Consider the following 21,542-nt stretch of genomic DNA (forward strand, 5'->3'; position numbering starts at 1 on the left):
ACAAGCAGATCACATGGTGAGAGGAAGTGAGAGAGAGGGGAAGTGTCAAGGTCCTTTTAAACAACCTGCTCTTGCACGAAAGAGAACTCATTCAAGACCCCACCACCCCAGCGCATTAATCTGTTCATAAGGAATCCACCTCCATAACCCAAACCACTCCCAACATCGCCAAGTTGGAGATCAGATTTCCACATGAGGTTTGGGGGGTCAACACATCCAAACTCTATCATACCTCGTATATATATTGGGTAAAACCTGGAAATTGCTTTGTTGAGGTTTTAAGAGTGTTTATGGCCCTGGTCATTTTCCTGGGTCTCAGGAGTGATCTCTCTGTTGAGGCCTGGAAGACCCCTTCTGTGAGCTCCAGAGAGTGCAGTAGAAGCCTGGCTTCATCCATCTCCTGGCCTCATCTCTCTCACATCTCCACAAGCTATGTGCCCACCTGGCGGCACTGAACTCAGCCCCTTGGGAGGAGCCCAGAACAATTCACTCCATGGTACTAGGGAAATTAATATCTGATGCACTCTGGCCACCACTGGGAGACCTTGGTGACAATCAGAACCTATGAGCATTAATATTCCCTCTTTCCATGTGATCTGAGAGCAAGTGTAACATAATCTATAAGTTACACAGAGTTCCATGAGCAGGATACTCTTGTGATCAGTGCTGGTGAGGGAGTCCAGGAAACCTGGGGCTCATTTTGAACTGCAAGTGGCCACTCTGGGGAAACTGAGGCAGGCTGGCTAGGGAAAGGTGAATTACAGTATCTTCAGCCCTAGGTTTGGGGGTAGGAGTGCAGGGATGGGATTCCTGCATGTGAACTGCAATGCTCAGGGTAGTTGCCTTGGGTTGAATGTCCCCTCAAAACTTAATTCCCCCTGTAACTGTTGAGAAAAGGAAATCCTATTATAATAATTGAAAGGTTGGGCCTTGAAGAGGTGATTAAGTTGATGGTTTAATAGTGGTCATGGGCATGGTTATAAGGGATTTAAAAGGAGAGTGCATGAGGAGCTCTCTCTCTGCTCTGCCATTTTCTGCCAGATGAGACCCCTGCATTGCTGTAAAGCTACCACCAAAGAAGACCCTCAGCAGATATGTTCCCTGGACTTCCCAGCCTCCCAAACTGTAAGGAATAAATTGTGCTTTCTTACAAATTACCCTGTTCCAAGTATTTTGTTATAAGCAACAGAAATGGACTAATATAGTTGTGAAGGGACAGGGCACTGAAAAGAGAATAAAGCCGGCAGCTTGGAGCAGTGCTGTGCTACACTATGCTATCCACTGGGAATGACTGTGGGCAGCTGCTTTGTCCTGTCCTTGGAGGTCAGAGGCCAGGCTGCCCAGGGTGGATAACAGTAGGACTCACGTTTCCTTGCCAGGCATTGCATTTTCCTATAAGAAAACACTAATGCCAAAAGACAAGTGAGAGGCTGAAGGGAATAGCTGTCTAAATGCCCAAGGGCTGGCACACTCTACGCACTGGTAATGGGCAGGAGTGATGGGCTCCCAAAAAGAATTGCTGGAACTTGTTCTGAGCTTGGTACCCAAGTCTCCAGTAGAAAGAGTGCAGCTGGCATTGGAAAACCCACGTCCAGGTCTCAGCCCTGCCCCAAACCAGCTCTGTTGACCCAGGGTAAGCCACATCATCTGGGCCTCAGTTTCCCCACCACTGATTAGCTAAGGTTCTGAGGTGCTAGCACAGAGCTTGGGATGCTGTCAACTCCCATGTCAGTTTTTCTCTTTCCTTCAGTCACTGGAAGACTGCTCATGTCTCAGAGAATTTGAGGAGAACAAGGCCTTTTGGCTAAGAATGGTCAGGCCTGACTGCTGTCCTTTGAAAGACCTGTTTACAAGGTTGGCCCTTGGCTGGTGTCTGGAACTTGGACTTCAGGAGGGTTCCCACCATTCCCAGAACTGAGGGGTGGCTCACAGTGCCTAAACGGTACAAACAATATGATTTATATGGAATACCTGCTTTCCCTCTGAGACTCTGACTGATGCGTGCTAGGCAGAAGATGCCTACGTGACCAGCCCCTAGTAAAAACCCTGGGTGCTAAGTCTCTAATAAGCTTCCATGATGGGCAACATTTCACACATGTTGTCACAACTCATTGCTGGAGAATTAAGCATGTCCTATGTGACTCTGGAAATGACCCTTGGAAGCTCTCACCTGGTATCCCCCAGAATTTACCCCCATACCTTTTTCCTTTGCTGATTTTGCTTTTACTATAGTAAATCAGAGCCATGAGTACAACTACATGCCGAGTCCTGTGAGCCTTCCTAGTGAACTGCAGAACCTAAAAGTAGTCTTGGGTACCCCTGACGCATATCCCCATCCCAGACTTCCAGGCGAGGCTTGCTACACCAAAGCCCCGCTACTAGACTGGGCCCCAGGACTCAGGTCACTAATGGAAATTACTGATCCTTCTGCTGAATTCTATTCCCCTCTCCCAACCTCCACACCCACAATCTAAGGACTCTTACAAGTTGAGGAGATGGATTCTTGGGGCCTGGATCTCAGGCAGTTAATTCTATTGGACAGTTCAGTTCTGACACTCACATAGAAGGCAGTGGGATCATCTGTCCCCAGTTCTGAGCTCTTTAATCTTGAACAAGATCAAACACTTTGCTGTCTAAGACTCAGCTGTCCTGCTTACCTGACACAAGAAAACACTGACTTCACAGCACCAAGACCTGAGGGAATTCAAATCTATGGCAACAGCTTACAGAACCACTTTGTGTCAGGCAGGAAGAGATCATAAACCAATTTCCCAAAAGGGGAAACTGAGGCCCGGCTGGGTTATTATGTAATGCTACCACCCCATGCAACACACATTTCTACCACCACTGTTTTCTCACATCTCCATCTCTCTCCTACACCAGATCATGAGGCCCCCAATGGTGATGTCACATTTAGGCACTCAGTGTTGAACAGATTTAACCCACCCCAGGTTACACAGCTCATTAGGGGCAGAAGGAGGCTCCAATTCCAGGTCTCCTGCCTCCCAGGACAATGTTCCTTGTTAGGGGGAAGCCCTGGTACATGGCATTGACAAAACTCCACATAGTCCAAATCCTGCATGCTCAGAAGCACCCAAATTGGAAAGTGTGTACAAGGCAGTACCTCAAAAACACTCCAGCCATCTGAGTCCCTGGACTGAGGTATATTTCTCTGTCTCTGGATTTCTTAATTTCAGAAGGCCCATAGGCTTCTGCCCTGGCCTTCATAAACCAGTTAAGCAGAAGGAACCAGCTCAGGATTTACCTCTTTACTCTCTGGGTAGAGATTGGAAACAAACACAATGACAGCAGCGGTTAAGAGAAATGATTGAACTTTATAAAAATGTGATAATACAGCAAGATTTGATTGGTTTTTTCTCTTTCTTTTTTTTTCCCTGGCAAGTAAAGTTTATAAAAAATACCTGGAATAAAAATTAGAAACCTAATAAACCTAACCTAATAAAAATTAAAAACGTAAACAGTTCAAGGAGACAGAGTCATTTAGAAAGACCATAAGGAGAAAGCAATGAGCAGCAAAAGCAGCAGCAACATGAGAAAAGGCTGGTCCTGTTCTAAGGAAAAAACAACCAAAGACCAAGGTGAACCTGACCTTTCTCACTAGGCTTAGCTGAGGGGTGGGGTAAGGGTGGGCAGGAGCCATCAGAGGCATGAAGCCTTCTCAAATGGGACCATACTGACAGCTGCTGGCTCAGTGGGGTGGAGGGGTGGGAAGCAACAGCCTCCTCAAACAGGCCCATCCTCTGCTCTCTTACAGGGCCTACCAGCCATGTGGCAGTGATTCACAGCCAAATCCCAATGGATTGGCATTGTAAGGCTGGCTTCTTCCTCTGTCCACTTGTTCCTAGCCTATAGCTCTGTAGGTCACCATCCCTCTGTGGTGAACTCAGTAAGGGGGAACTCATCAGAATGTCAACCTAAACTAGGGTAGCAAACTTGCCAGAGAGAACCAAGAAAACTAGATGTATAGGGCTACAAACAAAACACTTTTCAGAGTGTCTGCACCATGGCCAAGGCAAAGTTAGGACCACCTTGGAGAAGCAGGTCAGGAACGCCCCCAGCAACATTCCCTAGCCTTTCCCTCTAGGGAAAGGATGTCCAAAGGGCCCTGGGTGAATTATGGACTACATTCTGAAGTAGTCTAGCTGTGACTTGCACAAGTAGCTGAGAATAGTCACAAAAAATGGAAGGAGGGAAGGCAGAAAAGTTGCCACAGAGAAAAAAGGCTAACATGTGTAACATACGAACGATGCTATAAGTGGGCCCAGAGATGATTAGAACGCAGTCTGGGCTCAGGGGTGGCCGGTGGTAGGGATGGACCCTGGGCACACACAGCTCTTGTACGACTTGAGGTTGCAGCAGTGAGGCAGGAGATGAGGGACTCTGTAGAGGGATTTTCTGGCCCAGAGCAGCTGCAACTGAGGTGAGGGATGTCTGTCTTAAACACCTAGTCCCCTACTACTGACTCATGTATGTCATGATGGGGATGAGCCATAGAGCCTGGGGGCTTGGGTTAGGAGTCCCAAGGTCCCTTCAGGTGAGAGAACAATTAGACCCTAAGCTTCCACTGAAAGAGAAATAACAAGTACAAAAAGCAAAGGTGTTGTTAGACTCCCCTACATTTTTTTTCAATGCTAATTCACATTTTTTTCCTCTTTTGCCCCAGCACTCAGAATTCTAAGTCAGGATGGAATGTTCTGAAGGTTTAGGAGCCGGCAGCTGTGTGGACATTAGTATTTTCTCTGCTTTCCACATTTCCGCGAACGCTTTCTAGGACGGAGTTCACCAAAGTCTTCAACTTCATTTTCGTAATTGTCTTCTTGAACGATACCTGTATAAAGAGCAAAAAACAGAAACAAAGTACAGAATGGTGATTTTTTTTCCCCCCACTCCACTGTAAAATATAACATCCTACTAAAACCTAATGTCTCGGGCCAGCCCATGGCTCACTTGGGAGAGTGTGGTATTGATAACACCAAGGCCACGGGTTCAGATCCCTATATAGGGATGGCCAGTTAGCTCACTTGGGAGAGCGTGGTGCTGACAACACCAAGTGGAGGGTTAAGATCCCCTTACCGGTCATCTTTTAAATAAATAAATAATAATAAAAAATAAAACCTAATGTCTCTGTAATCATTGTTTTAAATTAAAGAAATAAAGCTTTCCACCAGGGTGCTGAAGAAAGAGAATTTTTCCTTAGAGCACCGATATTGCTTCCCAAGAAGAGCCAAAGTAAACACCCTTCTCCAGAATTAAATTCTTTTGTAGGCTGGTTCCTCTGGCATCAGAGGCCCTTTAAGTGACAAATAAATCAAGCAAAACCTAAACTCAACCAAATGCCTGAGTTGGTATATCAATTATCTTCCTTTTGAAACAATCAAAAAATTGTAATTCCTAGAAGGGACTATAAGCTAAAGATTTTTTATTGGCACAGACATTTGGGCCAAGTCTCTTCAAGTTTTCCCCAGCTGTGTGGTCTGGATTTTCCAGCAGCATGTAGAATAGGAGGACTCTGGGGTTGGCGAAGTACTTAGAGTAGGAGAAATGTGGTCTGGCTGGGAGGGGCAGCAGTTGGAATGGGCAAGAGGGAAGACATTCCAGATCACATAAAACTTGGCAAGACAATTTTGACTGCCAGCAAAGAAATCTGACTCACTCCATCCACACAAGCTTTAACCCTCTGTAGGAAGATGCATGCAAGTTTCCCCAATGATTTTGCTTGTTTTGTTCACAGGGGTATCTCTAGGCCCAGAATAGCACTGATACATACTAGACACTCAATAAATATCCATCAATTTAGATGAATTATTGACACAGGCAAACATATTTATCAGGGGATGGTTTTGTAATACTTTGTCTATCCTTAGGAGCCACTGTATTGAGTTTGAGCAGGGACTGAATGTCACCTCTGCTAACAGTTCATGAGCAGCAAAACAGGTTTTTAGTGACTAACGAGAGCCCAGAATAAAGGCGCTTACCATCAGATGGGAAACTCATATGCTGTGTCACTCATAATTTAACTCACTGGAGGTGATGCTCCAGTGACGGGCCACTATTGACATTACTAGGAAGCCACCCTTCAGATTCACCAGGGAGCCAGCAGTATCGAGAACCACAGGACTCAAAGCATTACCCGTCCCTGGAGTAAAGGACTTCTTACCTTCTTCCTTTAAGCGGAGCTCTGTTTTCATCAACCAGTCCCGTGCATCCCTGACTGACAGGATCAGAATGTTGACCAGCCGAGTCATCGCTGCCTCTGCTACAGAAAGAACAGGGTGAGTGAAGAGGCAGCTTCAGGGACTAGCACACCTAGTACTGGAGCCAAAGCTCCACCTCCAAGAACTAGTCTTCACTTGTGCTTTCTCTGCGGAGATCCCTCCTTACAAGGGTAAGGACCCAAAGCCAACTTCTGCTGTCACAAATACAGACTACAATTAAATGATAGCTTGACACCATTACCGTGTGTCTGTAGAGACTGCCAACAGTAAACCTTTCAAGGAAGCTTGTGTTCAAAATGTTATTAAACCTTAAACTGGAGAAAATGTATGGATTATAGAATGTTTTTAAATATGTAATTTCACTAATTTTATACATAACTTCCATTCAGTGTTGCTAAGAAATAACTAATAAGGAAGCTGGGGAAAATCTGATTCAAAGACCACATAAGAATTCTTATTATTCAAAGATTCACACAGCGTATGACTTAAGGAGCCTCCTAAAAGAAATAGATCAGCTATGTACTTCCGGATCTTAGTCAAGGGTCTGGCACATAGCAGGTACTCAAGAAATGATCACTGAATGAATGAATATGGAGAACCTTCACGAGTTTTCTCAAGATTTTAAAGATTCTCTCTCTTCTCTTTAGAATTAGTCAGCAAACCATTTTTTCATTTGTAGTGGCCAGAGAAACCATCCCCGCCAAAGATAAACACAAATTTTTGATTGGGGAAGGTGTGGTCCAAATAATGTGGTTTTTCTGTAATTTGAGAATACACATTCCTCACATGTATATATGCTAATGCCAAGACTCCGTCATTCCCAAGTCAGACGTCACTACAAAAAGACTAAACTTTGAGAAGCGTTCGCGAAGCCTGGGTCTAACAACATCTAGGCCCTCATCTCAGCAGGCCCTTACCACCAGCCCAGGCCTTCCGCCTGTAGAGGTCCTCCACCATATCCAAAACTCTCTTGATGTGCTCCTGGACTTTCCTCTGCAGCATGTGGCTGTGCTCTTCAGAGCCTAGGTGACTGCGGATCCACATGCTCTGCTCGATGTCCTGCACCACCAGCTTTCCTTCGTCGATGGCTGGGTCCACCTTCTCATGGAAAAATTCCGAGTATTTCTGGTAGGCCACTTGCTGCCTCTGGTGGCTGTCTAGGCAGATGTGCTGCTCATAAGATTCGCTGTTCCTCTCCAGGCACTCCTTCCCTTCCAGCTCAGCCCTGAAAAGGACCACAGCCTCTGAAGCAGCTCCCTCAAATGTTTTGCTGGGGCTGAAATAGCTCTCAGGGCTGCGGGTGAACTTCACTCCACACAGGTCGCACTGGGTCCTGTCCACATCAGCCTTTTTGAAGTTTCCAGCCCCAGGTTCTCGGGCCTCCTCCCTGAGGTGCTCCACCTGCGTGCTCACTCTTCTCCTCCAGCTGATGCACAGAGACACCACCAGGCATGCTCTCCTCAGCTTCCGCTGGATAGAAGCCTTCCGCTGCTTTTGGGAAAGAATGGCGGCCAGGAGGTGGTCTCGGTCTTCTAATGCCAGCTCATCTGTCTCTTCCTGACCAAACTCACACTCAGGTTCAGCAAAGTGGTCCACAGGGTCCACACAGATCAAGCGGTTTAGTTTGACCTCCTCATGATAGAGGCCACGGACCACAGACCCTTTGGTGTGCACACTGTCCCATCGCCAGTGGCAGTCCATCAGGTACTCTTCATCCCGCTCAAAGAGCAGGTCCTGTAGGGCCTCAGCCACGGACTTCACATTGGCTGCCATCAACACCCGCCTCACCACCTTCAGGAGCCTCTCGGGAACCTGGTTGGGGCAGTCCATGCTCATGAGCTGCAGCCTGGTCTCGAGCTCCTGGAAGTGGCGGTAGAGAAGAGGCTTGCAGTATGGCTGCAGGACTTCCTTGGCATTCACTAGCATCACCAGGCACAGCACCAGTGTCCTCTCAGCCTCACCCGAGACCACATAATCTATTTCACTGAAGGCATCAAGCAGGACATTGAAGTTCACATTCTCATAGCCACAGAGCACCTTGACAAGGTAGGAGAGGTGGAACCGGAAATCCTGAATAGCTCTTGTCACGTCTTTCGGTTTGTATTCCTGAATGATGGAGAACACATCCCCGAGCTCCTTGTCCTTCTTGCTGAACAGGAACTCCCAGTAGTGCAAGAGCGCAATGTAGCTCTTGGGGAGACACAGGATGGCGTTCTTCCAGAGGCGGGCCAGCACCACCCCGCAGTGGACAAACTGGAACTCTAGCAGGGCCACTGTGCTTCCAATGCTGGGGATGAGCGGTTCTTTGCACCTCTTGACAAGGACATTCATGAAACGGAAAAAGAGCCTCTTGTAGTCTTCTGGGTTCCTGTACACATAGAACTGGTCAATACAATTCTCTAGCAGCCGGATGAAGCACAGGTGGGTCTTTTCCATACTCTCATCATCTTTGTTGGGCACCAGCATACCGAATTTCCCTTCTATTCCTTTCATCCTGCTGCCTCTCCCCCTGCCCCTTTCCTCTTTTTCAGACTCTAGAGCTTTGAGTTCCCTGTTGTAGTTGTCTTCCTCCTGGTGGAGCAGCTTTTCAAACTCCTCCGGGTAGTTGGAGGAGAGAAGAAAAGCCTGCATGGCACTCAGCCACAGGTCTGTGGATTCCCGGCGGGTGCGTGCCCTTTCGTTTTGAAACAGAAAGTGGATGTACTCTTTCAAAGCAAACCTGTAGAATCGGAAAGATTTGTAATTTGGTTTGAGGATTTCTTTGCATGCCATGGGGTTTTCTGACAACACTCTCTGATGGAAATGCTTAGGGAAGAGGACATTCAGAAAGGATTTGCAAAGACCATACATATCTGTCGATAAAATATAATCAATTTCTTCAAGTTCTTCAGCTAAGATTTTAGGGAATACTTTTTTGGCTTCCAAAAGCAATCCGTTGATTGCCACCAGGTGCATTTTCGACTGAACCAAACACTTGGCCTCACAACGCCGCAGAGGCCTGTGAAAGTCTTCACAGTTTTCATCCTCACATTTTAAGCCTACAATAAATCTCATGCAGACCCCTGGGTAGGTCTTCCCAAACAGGCTTTGTGTGATCTGACACAGCCTATTCAGAAGGTGTTTGTTTAGGGCTAATTTCACCTGGTCGGTCATTATCAAGAAATGGTCTTTTGTTTTCTTTTCTCTCAAGTTCAAATCCAAGTCAACAATTATTCTTAATATGGGTCCAGGGTCATTCTGAGCTATCTGGCAATACTTGGCATCCACCTGGGAAATCCCAAAAAACTCAAAGCAAGACTTGACCATTTCTTTCTCAGCATTGTTAGTCACTCTTTTGAGGGCCCGGACAAGATTGAGGAGGACTCCCAAGCCCCCTGGAGCCAAGGCCAGAACCTTCTCAGGCTCAGCCTCACACTGGCTGGCTGCTTCATAGAGTGCTTCCACCACTCCGGCTGAGTGGTTGAGTGTGTCAAACTTGAGAAAGGCATCCTTGAGCTTCTGAAAGTCTCTCAGGATTACTCCCTGCAGGAAGTGGGCCTCAGCAATGCCAGACAACTGGCTGGTTTGATAGCAGAGATCAAGTGCTTCTCTCAGAATGGCCTTGGTATGTTCTATGTCGGAATCCCTGGCCACGTTGAGGCGGGCAGCCCCGAGCAGACATGAGGCCTGGAAGTCCTTGTCAGCAGTGAGCCTGGCAGCCTCCAGAAGGCAGCCGTGTTGCTTCATCAACAGGGCAGCCTCTTCTCGTCGACCTTCCCTGTTCAGCAGGTCTGCAGCTTCTGCTATGCATTTCCGAGACTTCAGGAACACCAGCTGGTCTTCTATGTCTAGCTTTGAGAGGACAGCCATCATTTCTTTGATCTTATTTGCACTCAGGTACTTTGCTGCGGCTTCCAAGTAAAACTGACTAGCAGAATAGGAGAGCTTAGAAATGGGAAGGGTCTTGGTCTTTAGCATTTCTTCATATCTGCAAAGACAAAGGTTGCAAATGCCAACTTATTATCACCCAGTCAATACAAATTTCCTCCATACCAGCCAGCCACACACACACACACACACACACACAATTTCCTCTAAACTATAGCACAGAGCAACTTGAATAAAATTCTCACATGTAGATATTGCAAAATAGGACCTAAACTTATCAAACATTTGAACATTTTATAAATGTTTCATTTTACCCTGTTATCAGTAAAATCATAATAAATTCTTTTTCAAAAATATCAGGTATTAGTGTGCTTAATTGATGAAATATAGTAGAGTTGCAACTCAAACAAATGGGAGTTAAGTTTGAAAGTCAATCTATAGGGCAAAATTTATGCATAGTCAAAATTATCCTTGAAAAAAATCCCTTCAGCTTTCTTTTTTTTTTTTTTTTTTGCATGCTTTAGACTTTATTGTAGTACATGAAAATAATTACCAGATTATTAACATAAATTAAAACAAAACCACCACCACCACTTTAAAAAGTATGTCTTGCTATAAATTTACAAAGACAAGAATATGGTTGCTCAGCATGAGTGAGGAAGGTTTGACAAGAATATTTAGTGAGTGTCATTAACTATCATCACTTAAAGTAACAACTGCTACATTTCATTTAATCTACATAATAAACCAAAGAGGCAGACAGGGGATAGGGAGTGCTGGAAGGTAGGGTGGGAAGTGCTGCTATTTTTATGTAAAATAGTCAGGAAAATGCTCCCTCATAAGGAAATACTGTAACGGGGACTTCAGTATATTTTCATTTATTAAAAAAAAAAAAATTATACAAAATATCGGTATATCATTAGCCAAAGACTTCCCTGTCCACAACCTTCAGCTTTCTTAAAAGCATTTCAGGTATAAAACTCTGTTCAGTTTGATATGTGATTAACGATAAAGGATGAAATGGGTTGTATACACATCAGCAATTACATTAGTCTTCCCCTTATTATCCAACTTGTGACCCTTCTCATTTGTATGTGGTTGGATTTGTGTGAGATTAATGAAGCTCTGAAGGACTCCCCTTTATCTTGCTGATCGAAGTATATCCTGTTACATACATACTCACAACACACCCTTTATCTTCATCAACCCCCTCTGTTCATGACACTGTGTCAGAGCTTATAAAGCTCTGGAATGGAATGGAAAACAGAGTCCTGCTCTCAAGGAGCTCCTGACCCAGCACCCAGGCCACTACTTAAGTGGAAGGAGGGCACATGGTCAAACCACCTCAGAAGCAGCATGATAACACCACCAAGGGCAAGCTGTCCCCACAGAGAAGAGGGAGGAAGGAAGGGAGATAGGAGAGAATAAAACCACCTACTTTTCCACTGCAATAGCAGCTTCTTCAAAAAGCTCCTCTTGGCAGTACATTTTAAGAGCTAGATCAAACTCCTGAATCTGCTCAAAGCATCTGAAAGCATCCTTGTAGCACTGGCTTCGTTTATAGAAATAGGCAGCATCTCTTATCTAGGACAGAGTAGAATTTTACTTTTATTTACAGTATGTACAACATAACCTTTTAATCTTAAAAATAAACTAATACCATGAATAATAAACAAGATAGTCATATATCTGTTATTTGTTAGAATCCAGTTAAAAACACTAAAACGTAGATAATATTAAGAAAACTCATTCTTTATAGGGAGAAAAATAAAGTTAAATCCCAACCTCACATCATACACTAAGGTAAGCTCCAGGTGGATGAAAGATCTAAATGTGGAAACTATTGAAGGAAATGCATGAAGATATCTCTGTGACCTTGCAGTAAATAAAGGCCTCAACAAAACCCAAAACATACAAACTTCAGGAGAAAAACTGGTGGATTTGATTACACCAAACTATTCAACAAATGACACATGAAATAAAGTTAATAGGAACCAAATATTAACATCTAGATCTGCACTGTCCAACAGAAATTTCTGTAAAGGTGGAAATGTTCTATATCTGTGCTATCCAATCTGCTAGCCACTAGCCACATCAGAATATTGAGCCCTTGAAATGTAGGTAGTACAACCAGGAAATTTAATTGTTTTATTTTATTTTAATTAATTTAAATTTAAATAGCCGCCACAAGTGGCTACTGACTACTGGACTGGACTGCGGGGGCGGGGGGGGGGTCTGGAATATAAAAAGATTCCTGCAACCATAAGAAAAAGACTTTCCTGGAAACAACAGAAAACTAGGCAAGGGATATAAATTGACAGTTTGTAGTAGGGGAAACCTGAATGACTAACAAATAAATGAAGATGATCAACCTCACTAATAATCAAAGGAATGCAAATTAAAACCACAGTGAGATATGGTTTGCAAAAATTAGAAAATCTTAATCTGCTGAAAATGTGAGGAACACGGAAACATCATGCACACAATGGTATGACCATTTTAGAAAGCAAAGTGGATGTACTTATACTGAAATGAAGTCTATGCATATCCCTGGGGCCAGCAAGCCTACTCCTAGCAATACATCTTGCAGAATGTCTGGCACAGGAATTTAAGGAGATGTGCTGTGTGTGGCAGCCAAAGTTAGCAGCAACCTGGACATTCATCACTAGGAAAGTGGGTAAGTCAATGTAGAGGATGCCCACTCTGTAAAAACACCAGTGGTCAGAAACATGGCCAGACTTTAACACTATAGCAGGGGGTGGAAAAAGGAAAAAACAGAACAAGATGCCATTTAGATAAGCTGAAGTTATATATGTATAGAAGACACCACTATTTACTATTCAATAATGCATGCATTTGAAGACACATTAAATGTATTAGAATGGCTGACAATGAGAAGAGAATGGGAATGGAGACTGGCTGTGAAGAGGAAGAGGATGAACAAAATAAAATGCAATGGGGGTGGGTTTGTCACGAGTAGAAGAGTGTATTCAACTCCTCTTCCTCCCAGACTTCCCACCCAGCCCATCAGCTAATCCTGTCAACTCCCAGGTATGACCCCATTCCACCATACTTAGCACCAATGTGGCAGAACAAGCCCCATCTTCTCAGCCTAAGCCGCTGCTAGACTCTCCTAACTGGCGTTTCTGCTCCTGCTCTTGCTGCCTTACAGACCTCTCAACAGAGCATCCATATAATTAGCTTCATGTCACTCCTCTAGTGAAAACCTTCCACTGGACCCCAACATGCTGTACACAGTCAGTCCTCACCATGACTGCCAGGCCCTACCTGGTCTGTTCCTGCCACCCTCTCCTTCACACCTTACTATGTCTGCCCTCCTCACTGTGCTCTCACCAAGCCGGCTTCCTTGCTGTTTTTCAAACTGACCAAAATGCTCTGACTTTGGGGTTTTTGCCTGTGAGGTTCTTGGCCTGTGATGCCATACAGCTGTTGTTCTCATAATTTATGCTCAAAAGTCAGCTCTCTGACCCCTCTGTCTAAAACAGCAACCCCTGACACCCTCTTTCCCCTTCCCATGCTTGACTCTTCTTAGCCCTATCGCCACTGACATCTTATATACTACCTGCTCACTTAGTTTTCTCTCTCCCACACTAGAAAGGGAAGATCTGCAAAGGTGGAGGCCTCTGCTCTGTTACCTGCTGGTCATCCAGCACCCACGGTGCCTGGCACAGAAAAGGGGTCTACCTGTTTGTGGAATATTTAATTTCATAACTCTACTTGCTGAACCCAGAGACCTCATAGATCAGGGAGCTCCTAGACCAATCTCAGCTACATCATAAAACCCCATACCTGCTACATCTAACCACCCTGTCTCTTTTCCTCTCTTTGACAGTGATGATTACTCAGAAGAAAAATCCCTGTGTGTGAGTTAAGGTCCCATTAGGTGCCATTATGTGCCCAATTCAAGGGAGAGAGGAGAGGCATGGCTCTAAGCAGCAGCTCCCCACTCTGGCCTCCTCTGCTCTGAGAGGACGCCCCACCTGCCATCCACAGCAATGGCCTAGAGAGGTTTCCAGGGAAACCAAGCTGCTCTCCAGAGAGAGGTGGAAAGCAAGCAAGGTGCGAGAATCCCTGAAAGGAAATCTTATACACCCACAGCACCTGCACTAGCATTTCTTCCTAGGAGTAGCACACATTGGGGGCTGGGAACAAGCAGGTGATTTGCCCTGAGGATTCAGGCGAAGGTTGCTGCCAAGCTGGTCAACTTGAATCTTGCCTGTCAGTTCAGGTAATAAGACCACAAGAAGTCTGACGCTGCCTGAGGGCTGATCACCCTTTTAGGGAGGGGCCTGAGCGAGGAAAGAAACCAGACTCTCCTACCTAGGGTTTAGAGCTGCCAGGATATACTGGTGAGAGAAGGTAAATGAAGCTGCATCTCGGGGCCAAGTCTGTAGAAGTGAAGGAAAGAAGGAACACTGTGCCTCCAGGAGCAGGATGGCCTCCACATTTTGAAGGTGCTAAAGTCCTGGAGGAGGGAGCATGGGCTACACTTAGAAGGGTTTCCTGGTCTCCCTCCACCCCACTTTCTGAGACAGAGCTTAGTGGCCTAGGGGGACAGGGTGGGTAAGAGGACAAGGGGTCTCTGGCTCAGTTATGGCAGGCACTGGTAGGCAAAAAGGGGAAAGCAACAGACTTATCCCTGTCGCCTGTAGTCACTGATCAGGGTCCAAGTGGTGGCACTGAAAATTGGAGGGCAGGGGCTAAGGAACTTGGACAGGTTAAAAAACTGTTCTAGTTCCTGAAATCTAGGACCCAAACTTCCACCCACACTGAAACGTCTTCTCCAGTATCCCTATTCCATACCCATCTCCCACATCCTACAAGTCACATCCCATAATAAGCATGCAGTAAGGTAGGTAGCATCAGGAGAGCCTTATGCTCTTTGAGACTGTCTTGAGGCCACACTTCAAACTTCCTGTTAGGTCCTACTCCCACCCCTCCCAATGCACAGGGTGTTCTGAGGATCTGGAAACCCACCTTCCTACTAGAGGGCCATAAAACCTGACATAGGGAGAAATGCAACAGCCTAGAGCCAGACACTCTCAAGCATGGCTTCTCCAACTCCCTGTAATGAAGAGCCAGATTGTTTTAAATTTCCAGTCCATTACAACTGATACATTAAAAATGAATCACTAAGAAAATGGTCACCACTTGGATGTCACAGCAATGCTGAATGGCTATAAAAGTTTCCAACTGCTTATTTTCATCTTCTGTGATACTCTTGCTGCGGACAAATAACAGTCTGTGGCCTGCAGCCAGCCTGCTGACCACTGTGAGTAACTGCACTCTAGACTAGCAGCTATGTCCCACAGAGCTTTCTGCAAGGATGGAAATGTTCTATAACAATGAGCACTTGCAATGTAGCTAGAGAGACTGAGAACGTGAATTTTTAATTTTATTACATTTTAATTAATTTAAAATTTAAATTAAAAAGCCACATGTGGCTGCTGGATTGGATAGTGCAGATCTAGAGTAATTACTGGGAACATAGGAAAACAACCATGTAAATGCCCGGCCACTCACTCAAGCCAATTCCACACTATGAACACATAGAAAGAGAATGAAGGAATATTCTAAAACTTATCTGCCCTTTGGTTTGAACATTTGGTGCAAACCAAATGTAGTTGATATCAGGCCTTGAACATTAACACAGACATGGAGGTACAGACACCCACACAGTCTTCAGAGCCTTCTAGAAACTTGAGCAAGTAGAAAAAGAAAAGCTATACTTCTAGTCAACAGGATAGCCACTTCCTCTTTGAAGGATTGGAGCCCCTTCCTGCCAAAAGCAGAGGTTGAGGGGCCTGTTCCACAGTCTGCTCAACTGAAGCCCAGTTCTCCCAGGAGCAACCGTGGGCTGGGGGCCATACCTTGCCCAGCCTCTCACATAGCTGGGCAGAGAGCTGGAACTCCTTGGCGTAGCTCAGACACTTAAGGGACAGCTTTGGCTCATTGCACTCCAAATAGGTCTTAGCCAGTTCCAAATACTCCAACTGCTTTTCCCTGTGGGAAGTGAAACAAAACAGTATTTCCATGGAATGTAGACCTAACATCAATATATTTAACCTGCTGCTCTCATCAGAGAAAACCTGAAGTGATCCTGAGACTTACTTGGGGCTGACTTTCTTGGATTTCATGTTCAGAGCAGTGTTGTGGGCCAGGGCCAATTTCTCCTTCTCAAAGGCACCTCCCTTTTGGTAACACTTGGCTGCAACCTGGAATAGGCAAAAGTTTGTGATTCCCAGCAAAGTAGTGGAGGTGACATACAGAACAAGAGTTAAAGCATGCATTATATGTTGGAACTGACAAAGCGTTGAGTCTTGCCCCAGCCCAATCTGAGAGGGAGCAGCAGGAAGGTGCAGGTCTGCTAAAGAAAGTAGCCTCAGAGGATAAAGCCCAATAATACCAGCTAACACTTCACACTCAAAGGTTCTTGGAAGTGCCCAGAAGCCATGGAAAAGGTACACAATACTCATTTTTACAAGCAACCGTAAAACTCTTGTTTAATTTTCCAACAGCCACATGCAAGAAGTGTCATCCTTCTCGTTTTATATATGAGGGTACTTCAAAAAGTTCGTGGAAAAATGGAGTTAAAAAATAATACAAATCTTTCCATGAACTTTTTGAAGACTCCTCATAGTAGCAACCTCAGGTCAGAGCCACGGAACAATTGGCCCAAAGTCATCCAGTGGTTTTCCTGGGCTTTGACAAAGTTGGTAACTACAACGGCTACACTGCAGTGCTGGTAGAACAGCCACAGTACACGTACTGGGGATAGAAATAGGGACAGAGATGGTGTCACAACACATCCAGATCCTTGGGGCATGCAGATCTGTGTTACCCAACCTTCTGACTTATAAGGTGGGCAGACAAGTGTCACAGGGGAGTCAGCCTGAACCCCGATCCTTGCCAGCTGAAAGCTGCTTTTCTAAAACAGGAATGCTGACACCATGTCTCAAAGCACAGGCTACAAAGGCAGAAAGTTCACATTCTGCCAGCATGTAGATATTAGGTCTCAGTGCGGGCAAGGGAGGGACTACGTGGCACCTGTTGATCAAGTGGACTGATGGCCAATGTCCCCCTCATACTCTTTGCTCCATCCTTCCCCCATGGGCCTCCTTCCTTTCCCGTTACCTATGCCACTCTCCTTCCCACCTCAGGGCCTTTGCACACACTGTTCCTTCTAACTGAAATGCTCTTCCATCCTTTCTCTGCCTGGTTAGTTCTACAGGTCAATCATTCTATAGGTCTCAGCTCAAGCCTCCCTTGCTCAAAGAAGGCTTCTCTGGCCTCCCTATCCAGGACGGTTGGTTCTGGGAGCAGCTGGTCTCTCATCTGTGACACCTACAACAGCTGGAACTGTGCACTCATCTATGTGCCTGTTTTGCTCACCATCATGTCCCTGGGATCTAAACATAATGCTTGGCCCATAGCTCAGCAGGTATTTGTTGAATGAATGAATCTTGTATGGTGGTTCTGAAACATTCATTGACATGCAGCCAAAAACTCATTAAACCACCTGAGTCTTGAAGTCCTTTAGCAGGGTCAAAATAATGTCTGGCGAGGAGGAGGCTTTTTATAACATTCTCATCTGTTTATAACATTCTCATCTTTTTATAACATTCTCACTGGTTCCCCTAAAAAGATTTTAGATTCAAACATTCAAAAGGTATTTTTAAAGGGATAAATAATTGGAAAGCCATGGGCAACACACATGGGTAACATCAACAGTGTTCTAAAGGGAATAAAAGGCAAGATTTTATATAGTTTTCCAATTTCATACCCATACCTGCTGCCCATATTATACCTCCCTTCCCTCCCTATCACCCACACCCAACCCTGCCAAAAAAAATTCTTGATTTTACAACAGCCAAATGATTAGTATTTCTTTCCAATTTTGACAAGGACTTTATTATAATAAATTTGGGGGCTCTGTCAACTTCTGTAGCTAAATGTCACATATTTATGAAAATGCTCTGCAGACATACCCAAACCTACAATAGCACAAATTCTGTTTTTCTTACCCCATACAATAGACTGCTAAGGGTGGCCACAGTCCTTCACTCCTCTTTGTATCTATCCACACCTGTTTACAGTGTAACTTTCCAGTTTGTACCATCAAGAGTGCTGCCTATTTCCCCTCCCTTCAATCTGGGCTGCAACTTGCTTTGGTCAACAGGATATAGCAGAAGTGACCCTAGGCCAGTTCCTAAGCCAGGCCTCAGGGCCCCTGTGTGCTTCTGTTCACTCTCTTTGAACCTTGCTCAGGCATCATGTGAACAAGCCCAGACTAGCCTGCTGGAGGGTGAAGGACACATGATCCAGGAACCCCAGTCACCCCATCACCCAAGCCAAGAGCCAGCCAACCCCCAGAAGCAAACTTGCCTAGCTGACTAGCAACTGAATGCAGACATGTGAGTTGCCCAGCTAAGACCAGAAGAACTACTCAGCTGAACTCAGCATTGCCAACCCACAGAACTGTGAGCTACATAAATGACTTATTTTAAGCTACTAAGTTTTGAAGTTGTTTGTTAAGCAGCAATAGGTAATGATAAACCACAGATATGAGCTGTAGACCTAAACCATTTTCCCTGCCACAGCAGACAGAACTCAGAAAAGAACTGGGAAGTTCTGGGCATTCCTTCTCCAGGCACGTCAGAGCACAGACACCTCACACTGTGGCTTCAGTTAAGTTCTGACTTGTGGTTTCACTGCACTCATCGCTTCCCATGACTTTCATTCAGGCCCACTCCATGCAATTCCAATGAGAAGAAGGGTAATTAGAGCAGGAGCACAAGCTCTCCAGAGAAATCACTGTCTCAAAACATTTGTTCAGAAGTGACAAGAGAAACTGCAGACACGTTTATTGTAAGGTTTGAGGAGCTGGACCCTTCTAATATGAACACTGAAGCATAGAAAGAGAAGAAAGTGATACTTCCAAAAAGTGATGGAAAGGCGAAGAAAGAAAGAAGAAAGTGATCTATCCAAAACTGAGCTCCAGTTCTTTTCAGAAGCATCACATGCAGCTGCACACATGGGCTGTCCAGTTACCCGGGGTAGTCAAATCTTAAACAAACGTGCATTTTTGTGTGGTCATGCCTGTGGAGGCAGACACTGTTTGTTAGTTACACCCAGCACTCTCTCCTCTATTTCTTGTCTGATGGCAGAACTTGCCTCCCATAAAGGGCTAAAATTGCCAGACAGGATTGCTCTCCAGACTTCCTTGCAGCTATGAGGGGGCTTGTGAGCTAGTACTGACCAATGAGGTTTAAGAGGAAGTCCACTGGGGACCCCATGACAAAAAACAGATCCAGAAGTGCCTGCCCTTCACTCCTGCTTGGGAATGCTGCTGAGGGAAGTGTGGTGCTAGGAGCTGCTGCAGTAGCCATTATGCAACTATGAAGGGGAACATCTCTAACAGGCTGCAGATGACACAATTAAGAGATGGAATGAGACTGGAGCCATGGTGATATTGTTGAGCTGCAGAATCCTAAGACCAGACTTCTTGCAATTGGACTAAAAACAAAACAAAACAAAAACACTCTTTTAGTAGGGTGTTTGGGACTTGCAGGTGAAGACATTATGACTACTACCTCATGGGAGGCACACATGCCATGGTCATGGTGCCCCACCAGAGACCTTGTGATATGTGGGGATACTGCCTGTGGGGAAAGCAATGGGGCCCTTTAATCTGGTTTCAACATTTCAAGAGGTCTACTCCAGAGATAACATTTCCAGGAAGACTGCTCAGGCTCACTAAGATGGCTTATAGCTGCAAATCAGTCAGTGTAGTCAAGTGATAAAGCTTAACCTACACTCACCAGACTCAGACTGGCAGTGAAGTCTATGTCTGATCAATTTGATAAAACAAACCAGAGACCAATCTGTTACTGTGTTAACATGCAGTATGATGACAGCAAAAGCTTGTAAGCATAGAGTGCAGGAGTGAAAAAAATAAATAGACAAATTCCGTGGTGGGGTGAAGGCCATGACCCTTCATATACCTATCTGCACATGCTGGCACTTGTCCAGAATGAAGCATTGTCATACCTACATCGACTGGGGAAGGAGCAGGACAGGGAGCTCTCCTCATTTTGGGATGATTTAGTGTTGCAGAAGAAGTGGCACAAGCACTATTACCCTCAACCTTTTCTGGTGACAAATGTGATGGTGGGAAATCTGCCTGTGAGGCCTGAAGAGGCCATAGATCACAAAGACCCCTCATCCCTTGACTCCCAGTCCATCCCCTTACCTTCCAGCACTGGTGCTTGGCGTAGTATTCTCCTTGTGCAATCCACTCCTCAGGAGTTGAGGTCTTAACAAACATGCTATCATCAAAGTCTAAAATGAAAAAGAAAAGCAGGTTACTTCTCTGGGCATTCATTCATCTAAGCCTGTTGTTATGGGCTGAATTGTGTCCTCTCAAAATTTATTTGTTGAAGTCCTAATCTCCAGTACATTGGAATGTAACCATATTTGGAGATAGGGCCTTTAAAGAAGTAAGTTAAAATGGGGCCCTGAGGGTGGGCACTAAACCAATCTCACCGGTGTCCTTATAAGGAGAGGAAATTTGGACACACAGAGAGACACCAGAGGCAAGTGAGCATAAAGGAATGACCATGTGAAGACACAGCAAGAGAACCATCTGCAAGCCAAGGAGAGGTCTCAGGAGAAACCAAACCTGCCAACATCTTGATCTTGGACTTCTAACCTCCAGAACTGTGAGAAAATACATTTGTTTCTTAACCCATCCAGTCTGTGGTATTTTGTTGTGGCAGCCACAGCAGACTAATACACATGAGTTGCCTTTCTAGTATTCGCTTAAGATATGTTTTAGCTTACGAAGCAAGGTTGATGTGGGTATTGAAGGAGGAGGTGGTGGTAAGAAAGGATTTGGTTTGGTTTTTGAATTTTTATCTACTTACCTTTTCTATGGTTACAAATCAGAAAACAGATAGCGATTACTAACTCCTCCTTGAAAATCCAAAGCCAAGTGGCCCTAAGGAAGCTCCCAAGGCAGAGCTTCAATAAGGATCAAGGTGAAAGGATTTTACAGTATTTCCTAATGTGCAGAATTTGCCCTCAAACAGTGAGCAATGTGACACATTCCCATTGGTGGACACAGACTATTGCAGCCACCTGCTATTGTCCCTTCTGTTGTCCTCAACAGCCTGCTGGTGTCTGTATCAGCCCTCCCATCCTGCAACCTCCAGAGCATCACCAGCAATGGGCAACAATCCCTGCAGGTTCTGAGCCACAGCTTCACGAAGCACATGAAAGGCAGTGAATACCATGATACTGCTGATGGCCAAATCAGAGCTGAAAAGACAGAGATGCCCAGGCCAATGGATATCAACTGGGGGAACAAGGCAGACATGCCAGATTTGTTCAGAAGGTGAAAAAACACATACTAAGCCT

At 45.2% G+C, this 21,542-nt stretch overlaps 1 protein-coding gene across 1 annotated transcript in view; it reads right to left on the minus strand.

The window, feature by feature from the left end:
- Positions 1–4,748: 4,748 nt before the first annotated feature.
- TRANK1 (tetratricopeptide repeat and ankyrin repeat containing 1) overlaps positions 4,749–21,542 on the minus strand; it is an 82,831-nt gene continuing 66,037 nt past the window's right edge. Inside the window, exons 17-23 of the mRNA XM_063115320.1 lie at positions 20,377–20,465; positions 16,236–16,339; positions 15,995–16,127; positions 11,542–11,687; positions 7,154–10,203; positions 6,179–6,277; positions 4,749–4,849 (exon numbers count right to left, since the gene is read on the minus strand). Coding sequence (XP_062971390.1) covers positions 4,749–4,849; positions 6,179–6,277; positions 7,154–10,203; positions 11,542–11,687; positions 15,995–16,127; positions 16,236–16,339; positions 20,377–20,465 — 3,722 coding nt within the window. The remainder of the gene's footprint in view (positions 4,850–6,178; positions 6,278–7,153; positions 10,204–11,541; positions 11,688–15,994; positions 16,128–16,235; positions 16,340–20,376; positions 20,466–21,542) is intronic.

The sequence above is a fragment of the Cynocephalus volans genome, chromosome 11, assembly GCF_027409185.1.
Source record: "Cynocephalus volans isolate mCynVol1 chromosome 11, mCynVol1.pri, whole genome shotgun sequence".
Classification (NCBI taxonomy): domain Eukaryota; kingdom Metazoa; phylum Chordata; class Mammalia; order Dermoptera; family Cynocephalidae; genus Cynocephalus; species Cynocephalus volans.